The sequence below is a fragment of the Malaclemys terrapin genome, chromosome 4, assembly GCF_027887155.1.
Source record: "Malaclemys terrapin pileata isolate rMalTer1 chromosome 4, rMalTer1.hap1, whole genome shotgun sequence".
Taxonomy (NCBI): domain Eukaryota; kingdom Metazoa; phylum Chordata; order Testudines; family Emydidae; genus Malaclemys; species Malaclemys terrapin.
The window spans coordinates 28948467-28969108 of NC_071508.1; the positions used below are offsets into that span (position 1 = coordinate 28948467).

The 20642-nt window shown below is 62.9% G+C and overlaps 1 protein-coding gene across 2 annotated transcripts in view; it reads left to right on the plus strand.

The window, feature by feature from the left end:
- Positions 1-20642, plus strand: part of CELSR2 (cadherin EGF LAG seven-pass G-type receptor 2) — a 63900-nt gene that overhangs the window by 20002 nt on the left and 23256 nt on the right. For both annotated transcript variants that reach the window (XM_054026828.1, XM_054026829.1), the window contains exons 3-13: positions 5400-5622; positions 11704-11819; positions 12235-12323; positions 13812-13969; positions 14386-14549; positions 14926-15051; positions 15447-15613; positions 16510-16695; positions 17902-18015; positions 18830-19004; positions 19432-19573. In XM_054026828.1, the coding sequence (XP_053882803.1) occupies positions 5400-5622; positions 11704-11819; positions 12235-12323; positions 13812-13969; positions 14386-14549; positions 14926-15051; positions 15447-15613; positions 16510-16695; positions 17902-18015; positions 18830-19004; positions 19432-19573 (1660 nt within the window). The remainder of the gene's footprint in view (positions 1-5399; positions 5623-11703; positions 11820-12234; positions 12324-13811; positions 13970-14385; positions 14550-14925; positions 15052-15446; positions 15614-16509; positions 16696-17901; positions 18016-18829; positions 19005-19431; positions 19574-20642) is intronic.

Here is a 20642-nt window from a genome sequence, read left to right on the forward strand (position 1 = left end):
ATCCAGCCATCCATCTCCACCTCTGGGGGCCTCTGCTGGCTGGCTCGGAGGGCTGGGGAATGGGGGGGCCTTCACCCCCTTCACCCCCCCAAGGCACTAGTTCAAATCCAGCCCAGGACAGTGGCCACATCTCATGTCTGTTGGGCATGTCGCTGTGAGCCGGGGGCATGTCCCTATGGGGCAGGGGTGAGTCCCTGTGGGGGGGTGCCCCTGCATCATGGGCGTGTCCCTGTGGGGCAGGGGTGTGTCCCTGTGGGGTGGGGGGATGTCCCCCTGGGGAGCATGTCCCTGTGATCCAGGGGTGTGTCTCCCTGGGGCAGGGGTGTGTCCCTGTGGGAGAGTGCCCCTGGGTCGTGGGCGTGTCCCTGAGTCCCATGGCCTAGGCATAGGTGTCCTGATTTTATAGGGACAGTCCCCATATTTGGGGCTTTTTCTTTTATAGGCTCCTATTATCCCCCATCCTCCGTCCCGATTTTTCACACTTGCTCGCTGGTCAGCCTACTGAGGCGGGGTCTCTGCCCCAGCCCCAGCACTGCGGTGGAGCGTCCCCACCGCGAGTAGATTCTCCGGGAGCTGGAGCCGGGGCCGGAGCGCTGAGCTCTGCTGGACGCTGCGCTGCGAGCTGTGGGGCAGCCTCCTGCACTGGCCAGACTGCCCCCGCCTGTGGGGCTGTCCAGCCGCAGCCTGAGGACGCAGCAGCCTCTCGTTCTAAGCCCGAGCCCCCGGCCTGCTCTGCCCCCTCTTAGTGGCGACTAAGAGCTTGGGCTGCCCATGCCCAGTGTCTGGCCTGCTCCCACCCAGGGACACCACCCAACCCATGCCCTGGCCTCCCCCCCACCCCCATCTGGCGACTCCCCCCCCAGGCTCTGAGTCTCCGGCCCTGTGGCCTGGGGAGGGGGAGACTAGAGGGGGGCGTGGTGCCCAGGCTGGGTTGTCTCGGCGCCTGACTGGGCTCCGTTGCCTGGGGAAGGGCTCCTGGGGGTCGCTCTAGTGCGCCAGGGCTTGTGGTGTGGCTGGGAGAGCTGCTCAGCACCACGGCCGGGGCAGCCAGGCCCAGAGCTAGGAAGGGCCCCCAGGAACCTTGGCCGTGCGGTGAGAGTGAGCGGGCGGGGGGGTGAGGGGGGCTCTCAGCGACTGCCCTGGGATCGGGGCCCTTGGTGACCTATTGCTTGGGGAGCCCCTGTTAGCTGGTGACACTGAGCCAGAGGAGCAGCTCCCCCCCTGCGCTGCATCCCCCGGGGCCCGAGCTGGGTCATCCCAGCGCCAGCCTGGGCTCCCCTCTGCAGGCGGGGGAGGGGCGGGGTTCCTTTCGGGGATGGGGGGGAGCGTCAGTTTCCCTGGAAACTGAAACTGGTTATTAGGGCAGGACACGGAGAGGCTGGGGATGGAGATCCTTCCCAAAATCCTCTGGGGGGAGGACTGGGGATGGGAGGGAGGAGTGGGGGGCCGATAGGGGAGGGGGAGGAGTGAATTTGATGCCATAAGGGGCTGTGACATGAGGGTGAAATGTGGGGGTGTCTGGCTTTGGGGTGCTGAGGGACAGGCTGTGAGGCATCCAGCACAGTCTGCACCCTGGTGCGCTCTGACTGCCCCCAAACTCCTGCCCCTTGGTGACCCCAACTTCACCCCACCCCAGAGGGCTCCTCCCCCTGCCTGGCCCCCCAGGAGCCCTGCCTAGAGAGTCCCATCTTCCAGGGCCAGCGGGTGAACCCCCAAACCATTACCCTGCACACAGACACCCCCAGCCCAGCCCAGAAAAACCTCCCAGAGACCCTCCCTCCCCTCAGACATGCTCCACAGCTGCCAGCACGCATCCCTGCGCACCCCGGCAACTAGTGACCCCCAAACTCCAGCAGTGGCATAACTGCTTGGCGTGCCCCTGTGATACCCACTGCAGACCCAGGACCCCAGTAAACCAGGCCCTGGCATCCCCCAGTGTTCCTGGCACTGCCTGCCCCCGAGCCCTGCCCTAGGAGGCTGCTGGCACCGCAGGTCGGGTGTCAGTAACCCGCCCCGCCCATCACCTGGGATGGACATGGGGATGCGGGGACTAGTGGTTAGAACACATGGCTGCAGGAAGGACTTCTGGGTTCTGGCAAGTTCTGGGAGAGACATGGGAGGTCTGGTGGTTAAGCAGTGTGGGCTGGGAGCTAGGACTCCTGGGTTCTCTTCCCAGCTCTAGGAGAGGAGTGGTGTCAGGGTGGGGGCGGGGGGTTGAGACTCCTGGGTTCTCTCCCTGGCTGGGTCACAAATTCTCTTTTTAGCCCTTAGCCCTGCTCTGTGCCTCAGTTTCCCCAACTGTAGCCAGGGTGATGGCGCTGAAGGGAGTGTGACCCAGGACTGTAGAAAGCTGTGAGCTCCCTGGCAATGGAGAATCCTCCTCCCCCACTGGGGCAATGGAGAATTCCCCCTCCCCCACTGGGGCAATGGAGAATGCCCCCAGTTAGAAGGGTCCCAATGGGAGCTGCTGGGTGCTGAGCACTTCTGAACGCCTGCCCCAGCTTTTGAGGAGACCTGGGCACAGGCTGGGGGGGCTCATTCTGCAGGGAACCCTGTGCCCCCTGTGATCCATACCAGCTGGGCTTGTCTGGGCTGTGCTCAGGGTCCCTGGCGCGCCGCACTCAGGTGGCCCCGCGGTGAAACTGTAGAGCCACACGGCAGGTTCCCCCTCCCACTGCCCTGCTGGGAAACCCCAAAGACAGCAAGCCATGGGGGAAGAAGGGGGGACACTGGCCCAGCCAAGGGGCCCTCTGGGAGGTGCCGGCCTGCGCAGGAAGTTAGAAAGCTGGAGCTGTGGGGTGCGTTTGGAATAATAAAGCAGGGCGAAGTGCCTCTCAGTAGCCATGCTAAAAGGCAGGGGGTTACTTCCCAACGTGCCAGTTCCTTGCCTGCCCCGCCCCGGGCACAGGGACGGTCTCTGCGTGGCACACGCCTGACTGGGGTCCCAGCTGCATCCCTGGCTCTGTGGGTGGAGTCTGCCCCAGGGCAGGTCTTGCAATCGCTTGTTCAAAATCTCTGTCTTTGACAGCCAAAGTCATGGCAAAGAAACCAATCCCACCCCCCAGCCCCGGCCCCGGCCTGCCTGTCCGGCGCATCGCCCACTCGTGCATTAGTGCAGTGCTGAAGTGGTCGCCTCACGCATTAGTTTGTATTAGCTGCAGCTGAAAGGTTTCATCTGTTTCTTGGTGATTCCTGGTGCCTCCTCTCATAGAAACAGCCATAAATCGACAACTTCCCAAGGCACCGGCTCCTGGGTCCCTCCCCGGCAGCCCTGGCCCAGCCCCCGGCCATTAGTGTTATTGATCCTGGGTAGGATGACCAGACAGCAAATGTGAAAAATCTGGACAGGGAGTGGGGGGTAGTAGGAGCCTATATAAGAAAAAGACCCCAAAATCGGGATTGTCCCTATAAAATCAGGACATCTGGTCACCCTAAACCTGGGTGTCCAGCAGCACGTTGAGGCCCCATCGGGTGGGCATGGCACAGACAGGAAGCGACAGCCCCTGCCCCACACAATTACCAGGCTAAGGACCTAAGCCAGCAAACAACGGCAGCACGTGCGGGCCTGTGATCACGAGTGACCTGCTCCACCAGCTCTCGGCAGATTTCAGCCAGGCCCCTTCAGTGCTTCATCCCCTTGCTGCTGGGGATAAAACGGTCACCACAATGGTTACTCCTTTTCGGGCATGTGCATGGGCTTGTTGTTGTCGGGTCTGTCATGTGAGCCGGACTGTGTACAGACGGGCTTGTTGTTGTAGGATCTCCTGGCTGCGGGACTGCAGTGCAGCATGGGGCTGGTGTGTGCAGGGTCTCTGGACTGGGAATGCGCTGGCTGTTTAGAGCTGGAGGAGCAGCTGGACCAGAGCTACTGTTGTCATTAATCCCAGATTCTGTGGGGTTCCAGGCTGCTGGCACGTCAAGGGTGGGCCCATTTCTCTGCTGGCGTAAGCTGGTGCAGCCCCATTGCGCCAATTTGCACCAGCTAAGAATTTGGTCCTTAGATTTACTAGTGCCTGGGATGCTGCCAGTCCCCTTGGAATCTGGCACTGGTACCCAGCCAAAGCTCCTCCCCCTTACAGGGGTGCAGCGAATCTGACAGGCCTGGTCATTGTCTGAGCAGCAGGAGGCAGCGGGATAGCAGGGGTTAAAAGCACCTGCTGTTTAAGGGGCTGGGATGGTGCTGGGCTGCGTGCAGCGTGTGATTGGTCGGATGAGCATCCCATTAGTGCCCCCGAGGCGGAGCAAAGCAGGGTGGGTAGCTGGGCCGCGGGTTTGGGGTGCCGAGGCAGCACTTCCATCTCTGCGCGTTCCCAGACCTCTGTTCCCTGGATTATTTTATCTGCTGTGTGCTCAGGGGCCTGCTTGACGGCAGGAAGAGCCGCCAACCAGAGCTGCGCATACGGCTGATGGGCCTTGCACAGGACCCCTGGAATTGAAATTCAGGCCAGCTTTCTGGACCTCGATTTCCCTATCTGTAGAAGGGGGGTAATGGCGTTTTCCCATTGTAGAGCTCTGAATGCGTCACAAGGTGGACAGGGTCCTTTTCCCTGTTTGGGGGAAACTGAGGCACAGAGCGGGGGAATCACCCAAGGTCTCCTAGCAAAGGCAGGTACAGAACCCAGCTCCTCTGAGTGCAGGCCAGTGCTCCAGGCCACATTGCCTGCCCACTCCCCTCTCACCCAGGAGGGGGAGTCCTGCCCTCTGGCCTGCCCCAGCCCCAGCTTCCCAGGCCCCCCTCCTGTGTGAAGTGCTGTCACCTGCATCCTGCCTGTCCCAAGAAGTGCACATCCCCGCCCTGTTTTTAACTTGCCATGCCCTCACTCTAGCGAGCCTTGCAGCACCCCCTTTCCCAGCCTCGGGGCGAGCGCCTGCTCCCCAGCATCACTCCAGCGGGGCCGCCTCCAGCTTGGGATCTGTCAGCAGAACCCGTGTCCAGCCAGCCTGGCGCGCTGGGGTACCTGACCGAGCAGGGCGCGTGCTCTGGGCCCCACTCACAGCCAGGGGCTTGTCCTTGCACGTGGCTCCCTGGGCTGGCAGCACTGGTACATGGGCGTGGTGGGGGGTCTGCATAAAGCCAGGGGCACCGCTGCCTGCCTGGCAAAGGCCCTGGGGCATGAGGCCGGCCAGAGCCCAAAGGGACACGGGCTCTGCATGACGGCGTGTGCCAGGTGCGTGGCAGTGGAGAGCTGCTTGGGGCTGGTGGGGCATTTGAGGAGCCGGAGAATTGGGAGGGCTTGAGCCAGGGGTGCTATCTGGTGCAGAACGATTAGCTCCTGGGGGCTGGGTGCAGCAGGGTGCTGTGTCCTTGGCTTTCAGAGCCAGCCAGGGACCAGCAGCACGTGCCCTGGGATGGGGGGGGGGGTCCCTGGCACTGCCCTGACGGCTGTTCCTGCCCGCAGGAGAGCACTGTGAGGTGAACGCCCGCCTGGGCCGCTGCACACCAGGCGTCTGCAAGAACGGAGGCACCTGCACCAATCTGCTGGTTGGGGGCTTCAAGTGCGACTGCCCCTCAGGGGACTACGAGAAGCCCTACTGCGAGATGAGCAGCCGCAGCTTCCCCGCCCGCTCCTTCGTCACCTTCCGGGGGCTGCGCCAGCGCTTCCACTTCACTGTCACCCTCACGTGAGTGGGGGGGGGGGGCTGGGAGACTGGCACCTCATCCAAGGGGGCATCACCCTCATGTGAGTACGGGGGGGGGGCACTGGTCGGGGGGGCTGGGCGACTGACACCTCATCCGGGGGGCATCACCCTCACATGAGTGCTGGGGGGGGGGCTGGGTGACTGGCACCTCATCTGGGGGGCATTGCCTTCCCGTGAGTGCCGGGGGGGCCAGGGCACCAGCCGGGGGGCTGGGTGACTGGTACCTCATCCAGGGGGGCATTGCCCTCATGTGAGTGCCGGGGGGGCTGGGGTACCAGCTGGGGGGGGGCTGGGCCCTTCTCACCTCATCCGGGGGGTATTGCCATCACGTGAGTGCTGGGGGGGCTGGGCGACTGGCACCTCATCTAGGGGGGCATCACCCTCATGTGAGTGCTGGGGGGGCAGGGTACCAGCTTGGGGGGCTGGGCCCTTGGAACCTCATCCGGGGACCAACACCCTCACGTGAGTGCTGGGGGGGGGGTGGGCAACTGGCACCTCATCCAGGGGGCATCGCCCTCATGTGAGTGCTGGCCCTGGGGTGGGAAGCCATTGCCTGCGTGTCAGTAGCAGAGGACCCTGGGGCCGAGGGTTCTGCGGAGCTGGGGCTGAGGTGGGTCCCCAGCTCATCCTCCGTGTTGTCAGTGAATTGGACAGTCCACTCACCTCCCCGCCACCCACTCAGCACCTTCCCGCCCACAAACCTGGCCTTCCCAGCTCCTCCCCTCCCCGCCTTCCTAGGACAGAGAGAATTCCCATAATACCTCCTCCCCTAAGGGGTGTCTCTGTCTGAACCATGGGCTCCTCCGCACCTGTCGGCTTCCCCGGCCCTTAGTTTAAAAACTGCTCCACTAGATATGCCAGCAACCTGGGTCCATTGTGATCTAGGCTGAGCCCATCCTTGTGGTATCGGCCCCTCCTTTCCCAGTTATAAACTAACCCCTTCCTCCCTACACCTGTGGTTCTCAGCCAGGGGAATGTGGGAGATCTTCCAGGGGTACATCAACTCACCTAGAGATTTGCCTCGTTTTACAACAGGCTGCATAGAAAGCACCAGCGAAGTCAGTACAGACTAAAATCTCATACAGACGACGACTTGTTTGTACTGCTCTGTGTACTTTACACTGACATGCAAGGACAAGATTTAGATTCCTGTTGATTTATTTGATAATTATATGGTCAAAACCAGAAAGTCAGCCATGTTTCAGTACTAGTGGCTGTGACATTTTGTATTTTTATGTCTTGAGTTTGTCAGCAGGTCGTTTTGAAGTGAGGTGTAACGTGGGGTACACAAGACAGATCAGATTCCTGAAAGGGGGACAGCAGTCTGGAAAGGTTGAGAGCCACTGGTCTCCATCGGCTCATCCCTGCATTGACACCCCGCAGCTCTGCCCATCTCCCCGGCCCTGCGCGTGGAACTGGGAGATTTCAGAGAATGCTCCCAGGGAGTCCTGGACTTTAACCTCTTCCCTAGCAGCCTCCAGGACCTCTCTCCTGCCTTTCCCCTATGTCATTGGTACCTACATGTCCCACACCTACCGGCTCCGCCCAGCACTGCCTACCAGGCTGTCCAGATGTCCCATGAGTTCCACTCAGTGAGTGGAACTGGCACTCAGGCAGCAATTCACCCTGCAGATCTCCCGCTCATCACAACCCAGCTGTCTGTATCTCTCATCCTCGAATCCCCTGCTGCTATTTCCTGGCTCCTCCATAATGGGGCCCCTCCCCGGAGGGGTGCCCTTGGTACCACCACATCTGCTGGAAGGAGAGTCCCAACCTGGCATTGTTTGCCTCTGCTCCAGCGAGGCTACTGGGCATGACCCACTATGGCAGCTCTTATCTGGGAGGCCCCAGCCCCTGCCATGGCAGATCCCCTGGGGGTCGGGGTCTGGCAGGTGGATACTAAATGGCATCTTTGTTCCAAAGCCAGGGACCCTCCCCTCCCTTGTCCTGCTCCAGAATGGGCCCATTGTTTTCCAGCAGGACACACGGGGGTCTTCCTCCATTGGCCCTTCCTGACCCAGGAGCCCCCTCCACTCACTGCAGGGCCTGTCCGGCTGGATGTGGCGAGGGGCTAGCTGCCAGTGGGGTGGGGTGTCTGCCCCCCCGGGTGCTTTCCTGTGAGCTTGCCAGCAGCCCTCACCCAGGTCTGGCCCCCCAGAGGATCCCCCAAGCTGCTTCCCCCTGCCTCCAGGCTCACCGCCCGGCCCAGCCTGCCCCCTCTCCCGCCAGCTAAGGCAGAGCAGGCCGGGCGGGGTTTGGGGATGGGAGGGATTATCCTGAGGAGCTGCGATGAGATCACAACCCTCATCAATGGGCTTGGCCCCCCTCCCCATAATCCTGCCAGCTCCAACCATTGTCAGCCCAGCACAAAGGGCTAGCCAGCCGCAGCTTCTGCAGGGCAGCCAGGGCCCTTTGTCCTGGGATGGGAGCCGTGGCCGTGGCCGGTGCCATCACCCTGCGGGGGGCTGCCATGCGTTGACAGCGGGTAATGAATCGCGGCTGGCATGGGGGGCCGGAGCTAGGCCTGTTGCTCAGGCTGGCTGAGGGGATGGCCCCCTCCAGCAGCCCCGCAGCCTGCCAAATTGCTGGGCTGTGGGCATGGGGGGCGCCCTATGCGCTGCTGCCCTGGCTGGGGGTGCTGCAGTCAACGTTGGGGGGGCCAAAGAACATCCCTGCTGGGAGGGGCCGGCGGGCACCTGCCCACTGCTGGACATGGGGTCAGGCCCTACAGAGCAGAGGTGTGCCAGGAGGTGGGTGAGGGGCTGGCAGTGCAGAGGAGGAAGGGTCTGGCAGTGCTGGGCACTTGTTAGGGGGCTGGGCCAATGGGCAAGTGGTGCTGGATACATGGGGGGAGGGCCAGTGACAGAGCGCTGGGACTCAGGGCACCCAACTGCCCTGCTGAGTGACCGTGGCCAGTCACTTCCCCTCACTGTGCCTCGGTTTCCCCTGCTAGCCTGCGTATAGTCAGGGTGTGAGCTGTTCAGGGCATGGCCTGGTTCACTCTGTCTGCAGCGCGGGGCCCTGAGCTCGGCCACGAGGTGCTGCCCCCAGCACCTATAATAACGTTTGTAGCTGGGCCCCACGGCACCCGGTGTCAGACTCTTCTCCCATCTCATCCGTCAGGGTCCAAATGCAGCCACCTCTGGGGTGGAACCCAGCAGCTGTTGTGCACAGGCAGCCCACAGGGACAGGCAGGAGACACTTTGGCTGACACTAATGGGCTTGGTCTGGAATTTGGCTACGAGCCCCCTGCTGAACCCCTGCCTGCGCCCTGTATAACAGCGCCCCCTAGTGCTGCACCGGGGAGCGTCCTGTTTGCAGAGGGACATGCTTTTCCAGAACAGTCAGGAAGCACCTTCCAGTACCCCCAGCACCCCTCAGTATCCCCAAGTAAGCCTCAGTGACCCCCAGCACCTCCCCATGCCCCTCAGCCCCAGCATCCTCCAGTCCTCAGTATTCCTCAGCCCCCAGCACCTCACAGCTCTCAGCCCCCAGCACCCCTCAGTACCCCCAGTACCCTCAGCACCCAGTACCCCAGCCCTCAGTGCCCCCAGCCCCCAGACTCCCTCTGTGCCACCAGCCTTAGCCTCCAGTGCCCCCAGCCCTCATCTGGGCTGAGAACAGGTCGGCTGATGAGCAATGGGAAGGTTTTCCCGAAGGGAAGAGGCCAGACCAGACCTGTCCTGACCCTGGGGAAGGGACATGTGGGGCTTGGGGCTAAGACGTGTACGGTGAGGGAGGGTTGATTTTGCTTTTAAAGCCAAGAGCTGCCCCTGACAAAGCCCCTGAATTTCCAGCACACCCTGTGGAAGCTGGAGCAGTTCCTTGGGACTGGAGATCAGCGGTGCTTTGTGCAGATGTCTGGTCTAATGGTTAGAGCAGGGCATGGGTGACCAGGGCTCCTGGGCTCTACCCCTGACTCTGGGTGAGGTGGGGAGTGGGGTGTCATAGTTAAAAGTAGGCAGGAGGGGGGCAGTCAGGACTCCTGGGTTCTTTTGCTGACTCCCATTTGTGCTCTTGCCCAAGTCACTGTCCATGCCTCAGTTTCCCCTTCCATTGAGAGGGAAATCCCCCATTATTGTTGAGTTTTCTATTGTATAGCCTCTCTGAGCTCCAGGAGCATTTCAGTCACCATCACCGTCCGGCTCAGGGAGTTGGTAGCATGTTCCCCTACTTCTATTGGTCAAGCATTGACCTTTCTACCTATTAGAGATCCTACGGCACAGATTGATTCATTTCAGATTTTTACTGTATTGGACTTTCTGCTTTCCCATACGGTGCCACTCTGCCACCAGCACAACCTGCTCAGTCAGTCCTGGATATTTTGTACCCTGGTATTACCATGTCCCATTGATTAGCATAATTCCACCAAGTATCGGGGATGCCTGTTACATCAATCTCCCCATTTAATACCAGACTCAAGTTCACCCATCTTAGTATTCAGACTTCTAGCATTTGTATACAAGCACTTATAAAATGTGTCACTGTTTAGTTGTCTGGGACTCTTTTCATCTGTTTCTCTTATGCTCCTAACTACTTATCAACTTTTGTCCTTCCCGCCTTACTAGGACAGAGAGAATCCTCTTAAGAGGTGTCTCTCTCTGAACCATGAGCTCCTCCACACCTGTCGGCTTCCCCCAGCCCCCAGATTAAAAACTGCTCTACAACCTTTTAATTTGACGTGCCAGCAACCTGGGTCCATTGTTGTTTAGGCAGAGCCCATCCTTCCGGTATCAGCCCCTCCTTTCCCCATTATAAACCTAACCCCCTTCTCCCTACACCGTCAGCTCATCTCCGCATTGAGACCCTGCAGTTCTGCCCGTCTCTCTGGCCCTGCGCGTGGAACTGGGAGATTTCAGAGAATGCTCCCAGGGAGTCCTGGACTTTAACCTCTTCCCTAGCAGCTTAAATTTGGCCTCCAGCCATACCCCCCTCTGTACCCCCATCCAGCCATACCCTCTCTGTACCCCCATCCAGCCATACCCCCCTCTGTACCCCCATCCAGCCATACCCTCTCTGTACCCCTCCTGCCTTTCCCTGTGTCACTGGTACCTCCATGTACCATGCTCACCGGCCCCTCAGTCCCGACCCACAGCCCCCTGCTGTCTCAGCCCCATTATATTCATTCTTCCTGGCACCTGTCGGGCTGAGGAAGCCACAGAACCAGCCCAGCAGCCCCAGTCTCTGGCCCTCAGGGAGGTGAGGCTGCCATGGCGCGGGGCCTGGGCCTTGCCCAGCTTCTCCCCACACACGCAACTATTCTGCAGGCTCCTCGCCACTCCTCTGGTCACTGACTAGGGGGGATCGGGGAGCACAGGGGAGCCAGGCCATGGCTGCCTTTAGATGCCGATTGCTGTGGGGAGACCAAAGATGGGATTGCCACTACCCAGCCTTGAACTCATGCCTTACCACACAGAGAGCATGCTCCATGGGGGCCCATCACCTTAACTCTGCCCGGATGCCCCCCTTATCTCTGTCCTGATGCCCCCCCGTAAATGCTGACCCAATGCCCCCTTTATCTCTGCCCCACGCTGTCTTTAACTCTGTCCTGATGTCCCCTTAACTCTGGTCCAATACCCATCTTAACTCTGCCTGGATGCCCCCTCCTTTAACTCTGTCTCAGTGCCCCCCTTAACTCTGCCCCAACGCTCCCTTAACTATGCCTTGATGCCCCCTTAACTCTGGCCGACACCCACCTTAACTCTATGCCCCAATCCTATCCATTCCCCACGCAGGCCAAGGTGCCTCCATGCACCAGTCCTCTGGCCATGCTCCTGCACAGGGTTTGTCAGTAGCGGGACAGCAGGCCAAATCCGGACAGGCAGATGCTTTTGAACAGACCCCAAAATCTTTTCCTTTACTTATTATCATTGTTATTTTTTTCTCTGGAGTCTGGACCTTGACCAAGAAATTTGGACCTCGACACAAACTAATTGATGACCCTGCTCCTGCCCATCTCGGAGGATCCCAGGGGGTTGGGCTCTCTCAGCCCGTGTCAGGCCATGAGGGATCCAGGGGGGGTGTTGTGGGGGATGCTGCTCTCACCCTCTCCCCCTCGGGCAGGTTCGCCACGAAGGAGCGGAACGGGCTACTCCTGTACAACGGGCGCTTCAACGAGAAGCACGACTTCGTGGCCCTGGAGATCATCCACCAGCAGATCCAGCTCACCTTCTCGGCAGGTAGGGCCTGGCCGGGCCCAACTCACCTCACCCCCAGGCCCAACTCCCCTCGGCCCCGACCCAGCTCCCCTCATCTCCGGGCCCGACTCCCCTCGGCCCAGCCCTGACTCCCTTTTGCCCCAGGCCCGACTGCCCTTGGCCCCAGCTCACCTCAGCACACCAGCCCTCCCCACCCCTCGCCCCAGCTTCCCTGGCTCTCAGTTCCCCTGGCCCTGCCTCCCCTTCCCCACAGCTCCCCTCACCCCTTGGCTCCTGGGCGTGCAGCCCCCCCACAGAGCCCTCTGCTCCCAGACCCTGCTCCCCTCCCAGGGCCCAGCTCCCTGCTGCTGGGTGGGGAGCTCTGGGCTCCCTTGCCCACCTCAGGCCGTGGCTCCCCCAGGGCCCCGTGGTAACCAGCATCCACTTGCTCCCCCAGGCGAGTCGACCACCACAGTATCTCCATCCGTGCCGGGCGGTGTGAGCGACGGGCAATGGCACACTGTCCGGCTGCAGTACTACAACAAGGTAAGCAGGGCAGCGCTGTCGGGCACCTGGAGGGCAGGGCATCCAGGCAGCTGCCTGCCAGCCATGCCACAGGGCAGGGGACGTGGGGCAATCACTAAGGCAGTCAGAGGTCCCAGCAGACCCCCAGGCACCCCCCAGGAGGCAGCGCTGGGCCCCTGGCCCAGCCCAGCCCCGCCCTCGCTATGGGCTGATCCCGGTGCTGAGCTCGCTGCATTCCCTCCCACCTCCCCAGCCCCCTCAATTCTCAGCCAGCTGCAGATTTTGATGCTGAAATAGAGCCCTTGGTGGGGGACGGGGGGGAGGGAGCTCCTGCCCTGGGGCCCCAGAGAGCTGGAGGAGGCAATTGTGGGGTGGGACCCTCGGGAAGCATCTGAGGCTCTTGGTCCAGGGTGGGGGTTCCTTGGGGGAGGGGTGGAGGCCCCAGTCCCAGGGCTCCCACTCTCTTGCCCAGGACGGGCTCCACGGCCTCACACTGAGAGCTCTGCCCCGAGCTATCTATGGACGCAGGGTGAAACGTTCGAGTGATGTGGGTGCAGATGGCACCAGGTCGCTGGGGGCAGGAGGTGGGTGAACTGCAGTGAGGGGAGAGTGCTGCTGCCAGTGTGTTCCGTGTGGCCACGCCCTGAGGCAGCCTCCTGGCAGAGATGTGGCGGCGTGGCTGGGCACAGCAGAGCAAGGCCTGGGGATAGCACAGAGCAGGGGTAAAGTGTCGGCTCCCCTTGGTCAGGCTCTGTCCGTCCGTCCGTCTGTCCTTACTCTGTTCCAGGGGACCCACAGCCAGCAATGCTCCCCCTCCTTGCCCGGGGTGGGGGGTTTGCCCAGTTGCCCTGGGCGCCAGGTGTTGCTGGCCTGGGGGCTGGCTTTGCCGTTGTCTTCCCCACTGAGATGGGGTCGCCAGGGCCTGCCCGGCACAGATAGCTGGGCACCATTCACCTGTGTCTCAGCCTGTCCTGAGAGCAGACACCCCCCCAGTAACCGTGCGAAATACTGGAGAAACTGAGACACGCATAGGCATCAAAATTCCCACTTGGTCACAGGCCCTCACTGCACTGCCTGGGGGATGGGAGTCCTGGAGCCTGACTCCCCCGGGGCCATGGCAGGGCCAGCTACCCAAGGGCCTGGCTGGAAAGGAAGCCGGCCAGGAGGAGGTCAGGCCATGAGCTGGCCGGGTGGGTGCTGGCAAAGCGGCTCTGCTGGCAGCTCCTGGGGCTGCCGATCTCCCCGACCCCACACACCCGCAGGCTGCCAGCTGCTTCCCGCTGGCAGGGGCAGGCCGAGATCTGGGTCCCAGGAGCGTTGAGGGTGCTCTGGGGTGCAGCCCTACTGGGCTGCTCTCACAATAGGATGGCAGCAAAGGACTGGTGTCCGAATCCCTTGGGCCGGGGAGGTGCTGATTGTGCCGCAGCCCCCATAGCACATTCCCTGCCCAGTGTGGGGCTCTGCCCTGTCCAGCCGCCTGCTGCACCCGGGGTCTTGCTCTCTCCACAGCCCATCATTGGGAAGTCGGGGGTGCCCCAGGGCCCCTCGGAGCAGAAGGTGGCCGTGGTGACAGTGGATGACTGCGACTCTGCCGTGGCCCTGAAGTTTGGCGAGGTGCTGGGGAACTATTCTTGCTCTGCGCAGGGGATGCAGTCTGGCACCAAGAAGTAAGAGACACGCTGGGGCTCCCAGGCAGACGGGGTCAGTGTGGGGCTAAAGCCAGGAAGCTTCTGCACCGCTCTGCCGGTGCCCCTCACTCTCGACCCACAGCCCCTGCTAGCCCAGCCCTGAGATCTCCCCAGCTCTGCCGGTGCCCCTCACTCCCGACCCACAGCCCCTGCTAGCCTAGCCCTGAGCTCCCCCCAGCTCTGCCGGTGCCCCTTACTCCTGACCCACAGTCCCTGCTAGCCCTGCCCTGGGCTCCCTCCAGCTCTGCCGGTGCCCCTTACTCCTGACCCACAGCCTCTGCTAGCCCAGCCCTGGGCAGGAGAGGGTTTTCTGGTCCCTGGCTCAGGGTAGTGAATGGGGAGGAATCCCCCACCCCAATGCCATGTCCCCGTGTGACTCTGCTTCCATTGCCCAGATCCCTGGATCTGACGGGCCCCCTGCTCCTGGGTGGGGTCCCCGACCTGCCAGAGAGCTTCCCGGTGCGCAACCGGCAGTTCGTGGGCTGCATCCGGAACCTGCTGATCGATAACCGCCAGCTGGACATGGCCGACTTCATCGCCAACAATGGCACTGTACCGGGTGGGTGCTGGGCAGCTCCCGGGGGGGGAGGGAGCCTCTGGGAATGGAGCTGGGGGGCACCATGCCGGGGGTGGGCTCAGGGGCAGGCTCTGGAATAGGAGCTGGGGGGGGTGCTGGGTGGCTCCGGGGGGGCAGGGGGGATGGTTGGTATAGGAGCTGTGGGGCACCGTGCCCGATACTGCAGGACGTGGAATGCAGCCAGGCAGGATGGGTTCTGGGGGTACCTCTGCCATCTGTCATGGGGTTCAGACCCTGGGAAGGGGCTGCCATTGGGTCTGTGCCTCTCCCTGAGCCCCAAAGAGCATCATCTGCCCCCCCCCATCTCTGGGGAACACCCCCCCATCAGCTGGGGCTCAGCCTGGCTCTCCCCCCCCAGGCTGCTCTGCCAAGAAGAATGTCTGTGACAGCAACACCTGCCACAACGGGGGCACCTGCGTCAACCAGTGGGACATGTTCAGCTGCCAGTGCCCCCTGGGCTTTGGAGGCAAGAACTGCAGGCAAGGTAGGGGGCTCGGGGGGGCAGGCAGAGGCTTCAGCGGGGGCTTGGGGGGGCAGGTGGGGGGCTCTGGGGCCAGATAGGGGCTTGAGGGGAGCTCAGGGAGGCAGGCGGGGGGCTCTGGGGCCAGGCGGGGGTTTCCGCAGGGGTTTGGGGGGGTAAGCGGGGAGGCAGGCAGGAGGCTCCAGGACAAAGCCGGGCAGGGGGATGGCAGGTATTACGCGAATGAAGCCACAAACCACTGCCCAAGTGCTAGTCCCCGGGATGCATGGCCCGTTGCGGGGAGCAGGCCCCTGTTGTGGGGGGGGGGAGCAGGCCCTGGTTGTGTGTGGGGGGGAGCAGGCCCCTGTTGTGTGTGGGGGGGGAGCAGGCCCCATGGGTTGAGCTGGTGTCTCCTGCAGAGATGGCAAATCCCCAGCGGTTCGTGGGCAGCAGCCTGGTAGCCTGGAGTGACCTGGCCCTGAGCATCTCGCTGCCCTGGCACCTGGGGCTCATGTTCCGCACCCGCCAGGCCAACAGCATCCTCCTGCGGGCCCTGGCTGGGCAGCTCTCCACCATCACCCTGCAGGTGGGGCACAGGGCGTTGCCCGGAGGGGGTGCCACGGGGGGAGGGGACGTCGCCCGGCAAGTGGGTGCCACGGGGGGAGGGGCCGTCATCCCCCTGTGGGACTCCCTGTGGGTGCCAGAGCCTGGGGGAGGCAGGAGCATGACCCCCCTACTGCCCAGGTGAGAGCGAGACCCATTCCCGGCATGGTGCCCCAGGCAGTGATGCACCCACCCTCTGCTGGGCTGGTGCCACAGCGCTCAGGCCCCCTGGCTTCGGCCCCACATGGGCTGCAAGAGGCGGGGGCAGGGCATGGCCCCACATGCCCCATTGGCCTCCAGCTAACGCTGCCCATCCTGGGGCCCCTCGCACCATGGCAGGTGGGAGCACCCGAATCTGGGAGATGCTCCCCGTCCCCAGGGGCCCCTGCCCAGCATCTGAGCACCCACCCGCGGGCTCTCATGACACCCGCTGGGCGTGTCCCAGCAGCTGGGACCCCAGACCACTGCTCCCCACACTGCCCCCTGGACCCTGCTGCCCCCCTGTCACCTGTCCCCCACTTACCCCCGCTCCCACCCCGCTTCCCGTTTCTGCCCCACTGCCCCTGGCCACCTACTCCCCTCACTGCCCCCTGGATTCCACTGCCCCCCTGCTCCCACCCGGCTCCCCCCACTGTCCCCCTCATCCCCCCTCCCAGCCCACTCCCCCCTACCCCCCCTCCCACCCTGCTCCTCCTACTGCCCCTCTACTCCCCACTGCTCCCCTCATCCTCCTTCCCAGCCCGCTCCCCCCCCTGCCCCCTGCCCCCCTCTTTCCCCCACTCCCCATTCCTGCCCCATTGCCTCAGGCCCCCTACTCCCACTGTGCTCCCCCCACTGCCCCCAGCCCCCTACCCCCCTGACCGCCCCCGTCTCTCCCAGCTGAGCGAGGGGCACGTGCTGACGAGTGTCTCCCAGCCTGGCGGCCGTGGCTGGGCACTCCGGCTGCACCAGGTGAAGGTAAATGATGGCGACTGGCACCACCTGCAGCTGGAGCTGCGGCACGGGCGGGAGAGCGCGGAGGCCGGGGGCCTGGCTGTCCTGGCCCTCGACTACGGCCTGCACCAGGTACGGGGGCTGCCGGGCACAGAGCAGGGGTGGGGCTGGCCAGGCGCGGGGGGGATCTGGGCAGGATAAAGGGGGTGAAGGGGCAGAAGTGGGGGCTGGGTGAAGTGTGGGGGCCAGGATGGGGGGCCAGGTGAGGCGTGCAGGGAAAGATGGGGGGCAGATGCAGGGGGAAGGGAGCAAGGCGAATGGGGGATGATGGGGGCTGGGGGGACATGTAGGGGGCAGGATGGGGGCTGGGCAAGGCGCGGGGGGCTGTTTGTCGCTGTCGTTCTTTTAAACCTTGTGTCTGTTTCTTCACATTTGAACTGAATTTTGGGGCCAATAACAGAGCAGGGGTAAGAGCAACAGGGGCTCCCTGCTCCACCAGCGCCCCTCACTCCTGACCCGCAGCCCCCTGCTACCGCACCCCTGGGCTCCCTGCTCCACCGACGCCCCTCACTCCCAACCCGCAGCCCCCTGCTACCACACCCCTGGACTCTCTGCTCCACCCACACCCCTCACTCCTGACCCACAGCCCCCTGCTATCCCACCCCTGGACTCCCTGCTCCACCGACGCCTCTCATTCCCGACCCGCAGCCCCCTGCTACCCCATCCCTGGACTCCCTGCTCCACCCGCACCCCTCACTCCGACCCGCAGCCCCCTGCTACCCCACCCCTGGGCTCCCTGCTCTACCCGTGCCCCTCACTCCCGACCCGCAGGCCCCTGCTACCGCACCCCTGGGCTCCCTGCTCCACCATCGCCCCTCACTCCCAACCCGCAGCTCCCTGCTACCCCGCCCCTGGGCTCCCTGCTCCACCTGTGCCCCTCACTCCTGACCTGCAGCCCCCTGCTACCCCACCCCTGGGCTCCCTTCTCCACCCGCGCCCCTCACTCCCGACCCGCAGCCCTCTGCTACCCCACCCCTGGGCTCCCTGCTCCACTGGCGCCCCTCACTCGCGACCTGCCGCCCCCTGCTACTGCACCCCTGGGCTCCCTGCTGCACCGGCGCCCCTCACTCGCGACCTGCCGCCCCCTGCTACCGCACCCCTGGGCTCCCCCCACCCCCCAGCTCTGCCAGTGCACCTCCACCCCGCCCTGCTATCCCAGCTCTGGGCTCCCCCCCAGCTCTGCTGGTGCCCCCCACTCCCAACCCACAGCCCCCTGCTATCAGCAGCCCTGGGATCCCCGAGCTCTGCAGGGCCCAGTGCTCACCGGTCTCTCTGCAGGTGCTGGAGGTCCCCAGCAGCGAGCTGCAGGGGCTGAAGCTGCGAAACCTGAGCGTGGGTGGCATGGCAGGTGCAGGGGGCCAGGTGCAGCAGGGATTCCGCGGCTGCATGCAGGTACCGGGGGTGCCGTGGGGGTTGCACCCTCACCTGGGTCCCAGCCAGGGGGATGGGCCCATCCAGCTGGGACCTGGCGCCTGGGGGGGAGGTAATGGCAGCACCAGGGCCAGACCTACACTCCCTGGCTCTCGGGCAGCCCCATTGCTGCCCCCTCGGATAACAGGCACTTCCAGGATCCCGGGATGAGACTATGGCCCCCTCTAGTGGCCAGTCCCAGCAGCTACAGCCTGTCACAGACCGGCCCTTGGGGGCCGGTTTCCAGCCCCAGCTACTGGGTCTGTGGCACAGCATGAAACATGCAAACAAGGGGACTGATGGAGGAACCCAGCCCCCTGCCGGGGGGACTCCCGGCCCATTCTCGGGGGGGCTCTGGGCCTATTCTGGGGAGGCCTGTGCAGGGCCGGCTCCAGGGTTTTTGCCGCCTCAAGCAGCAAAAAAAAAAAAAAAAAAAAAAGCCTCGATCGTGATCTGTGGCTCTTGGGCAGCAATTCGGTGGTAGGTCCTTCGCTCCGAGAAGGAGTGAGGGACCCACCGCTGAATTGCCGCCGAAGAGCCGGATGGGCCGCCCTTCTCCGTTGGCCGCCCCAATCACCTGCTTGCTGTGCTGGTGCCTGGAGCCGGCCCTGGGCCTGTGGGCCCATTCTTGGGGGGGGCTGTGGGCTGATTCTCGGTGGGGCTGTGGGCTCGTTCTCAGCGGGGCTGTGGGCCCATTCTCGGTGGGGCTCTGGGCCTGCTCGGGGGGGGGGGGGGGGGAGGCAGAAGGGAGGCGGGGCCAATGCCAGGCTCACCGGGGCCCCTTGTGCCCTGGCAGGGGGTGCGGATCGGCGAGACGGCGGCCAGTGCCGTGGCCCTGAATGTGAACCAGGCCGAGCAGGTGAACGTGGAGCGTGGCTGCAGTGTCCCTGACCCCTGCGACTCCAGCCCCTGCCCAGCCAACAGCTACTGCAACGACGACTGGGACAGCTTCTCCTGCAGCTGTGACCCAGGTGAGGGGCCAGGAGCTGGGCGGGGGTTGGGGGGGCAGCGTTCTCTGCCCTGCGGTGCCCGCACCGGGGGGGTGCAGGGGGGGGTCACCTGCTGCCTGGCCATCCCTGTGCACAGGATCGGCTCTAGCCCATGTGCAGCTTCAGGGGTATTTGCCCGCCCACCCAGTATAGCCCTCAGGAGCCCCTTGGGATCAGCGGGGCACATCTCAGTCAGGCTGGGGAGCTGTGGGGAGCTGATCACACATGAGGGGCACCCTATGGCTGGCCAGCCCTCTGGAGAACAGCTGGGGCCAAGGCCACCCCGGATCTGGTGCCGCATGCTCGGCGCATCACTCATCCTCAGCCAGCAGGGGCGGGCAGCCATGGCAGCCCCGGGTTGGGGCATCGGGACACTGAACCGCCAGGTGTCTCCTCCTTCCTGCCCCAGGTTATTATGGAGACAGCTGTGCCCACGTGTGTGCCCTCAACCCCTGTGAGCACCAGGCCACGTGCACTCGCAAGCCCAGCGCCCCGCACGGCTACACCTGCGAGTGTCCCCCCAGCTACTTCGGCCCCTACTGCGAAAACAAGTGAGATGCCAGGACGTGGGGTGGGGGTGGGGGGGAGTCTGCAGTGCAGGTGTGCTCTGTGTGGACGTAGTACTGGGTGTGCAGTGTGGGGGTGTAGGCAGTGAGTGTGCATGCAGTGCAGGTGTGCTCTGTGTGGACGTAGTACTGGGTGTGCAGTGTGGGGGTGTAGGCAGTGAGTGTGCATGCAGTGCAGGTGTATACTCTGTGTAGGTTGACCAGATGTCCTGATTTTATAGGGACAGTCCCAACATTTGGAGCTTTGTCTTACATAGGTTCCTATTACCCCCCAACCCCCATCCCAATTTTTCACACTTGCTGTCTGGTCACCCTAACTCTGTGGGTGTGCTGTGCAGCTGTATGCAGTGTGTATGTGTATGAGAGAGCACCATGTGGGTGTACACTATGTGTGTGTGCATATGTGTGCAGTGCAGAGATATGGAGTGAGTATGTGAGTGTGCATGCCCTATGCAGGTGTATTCAGTGACTATGTGTGTGCAGTGTAAGTGTACACTCAGGGTGTGTGTGTGCATGCGTGCTGTACAGGCATATGCAGTGTGTGTGCCATACAGGTGTACTTAGTGAGTGTGTGTTTGCACTGCACATGTATGCTGTGTGTGTGCATATAGTAGAGATTTATGCAGTATTTGTGTGTGGATGGCATGTGGGTGTACTCAGTGATTTTGTGTGTGTGTGTAGTGCAGGTGTATGCAGTCAGTGTGTCTGTGTGCGCAGTGCAGGTGTGTGTGCCATGCAGGTGTTCAGTGTGTGTGTGCAGTGCTGATGTACACAGTGTTTGCGTGTGCAGTGCAGGTTATGTGGTGATTGTGTATGTGTGTACATGTGCACAGTGAGTGTGAGCAGGCAGTGCAGGTGTGTGTTGGGTGTGTGTGCAGTGCAAATGTGGGCAGTGAGTGTGTGTGTGCAGTGTAGTGTATGTTGGGTGTGTGTGCAGTGTAGGTGTACGCTGGGTGTACGTTGGGTGTACATGCAGTGCAGGGACAGGCAGTGTGTGCCCAGTGTCTGGTAGCATGTCGGGAGCGTTGTGTGTGTTGTGCATATGCAGTGAATG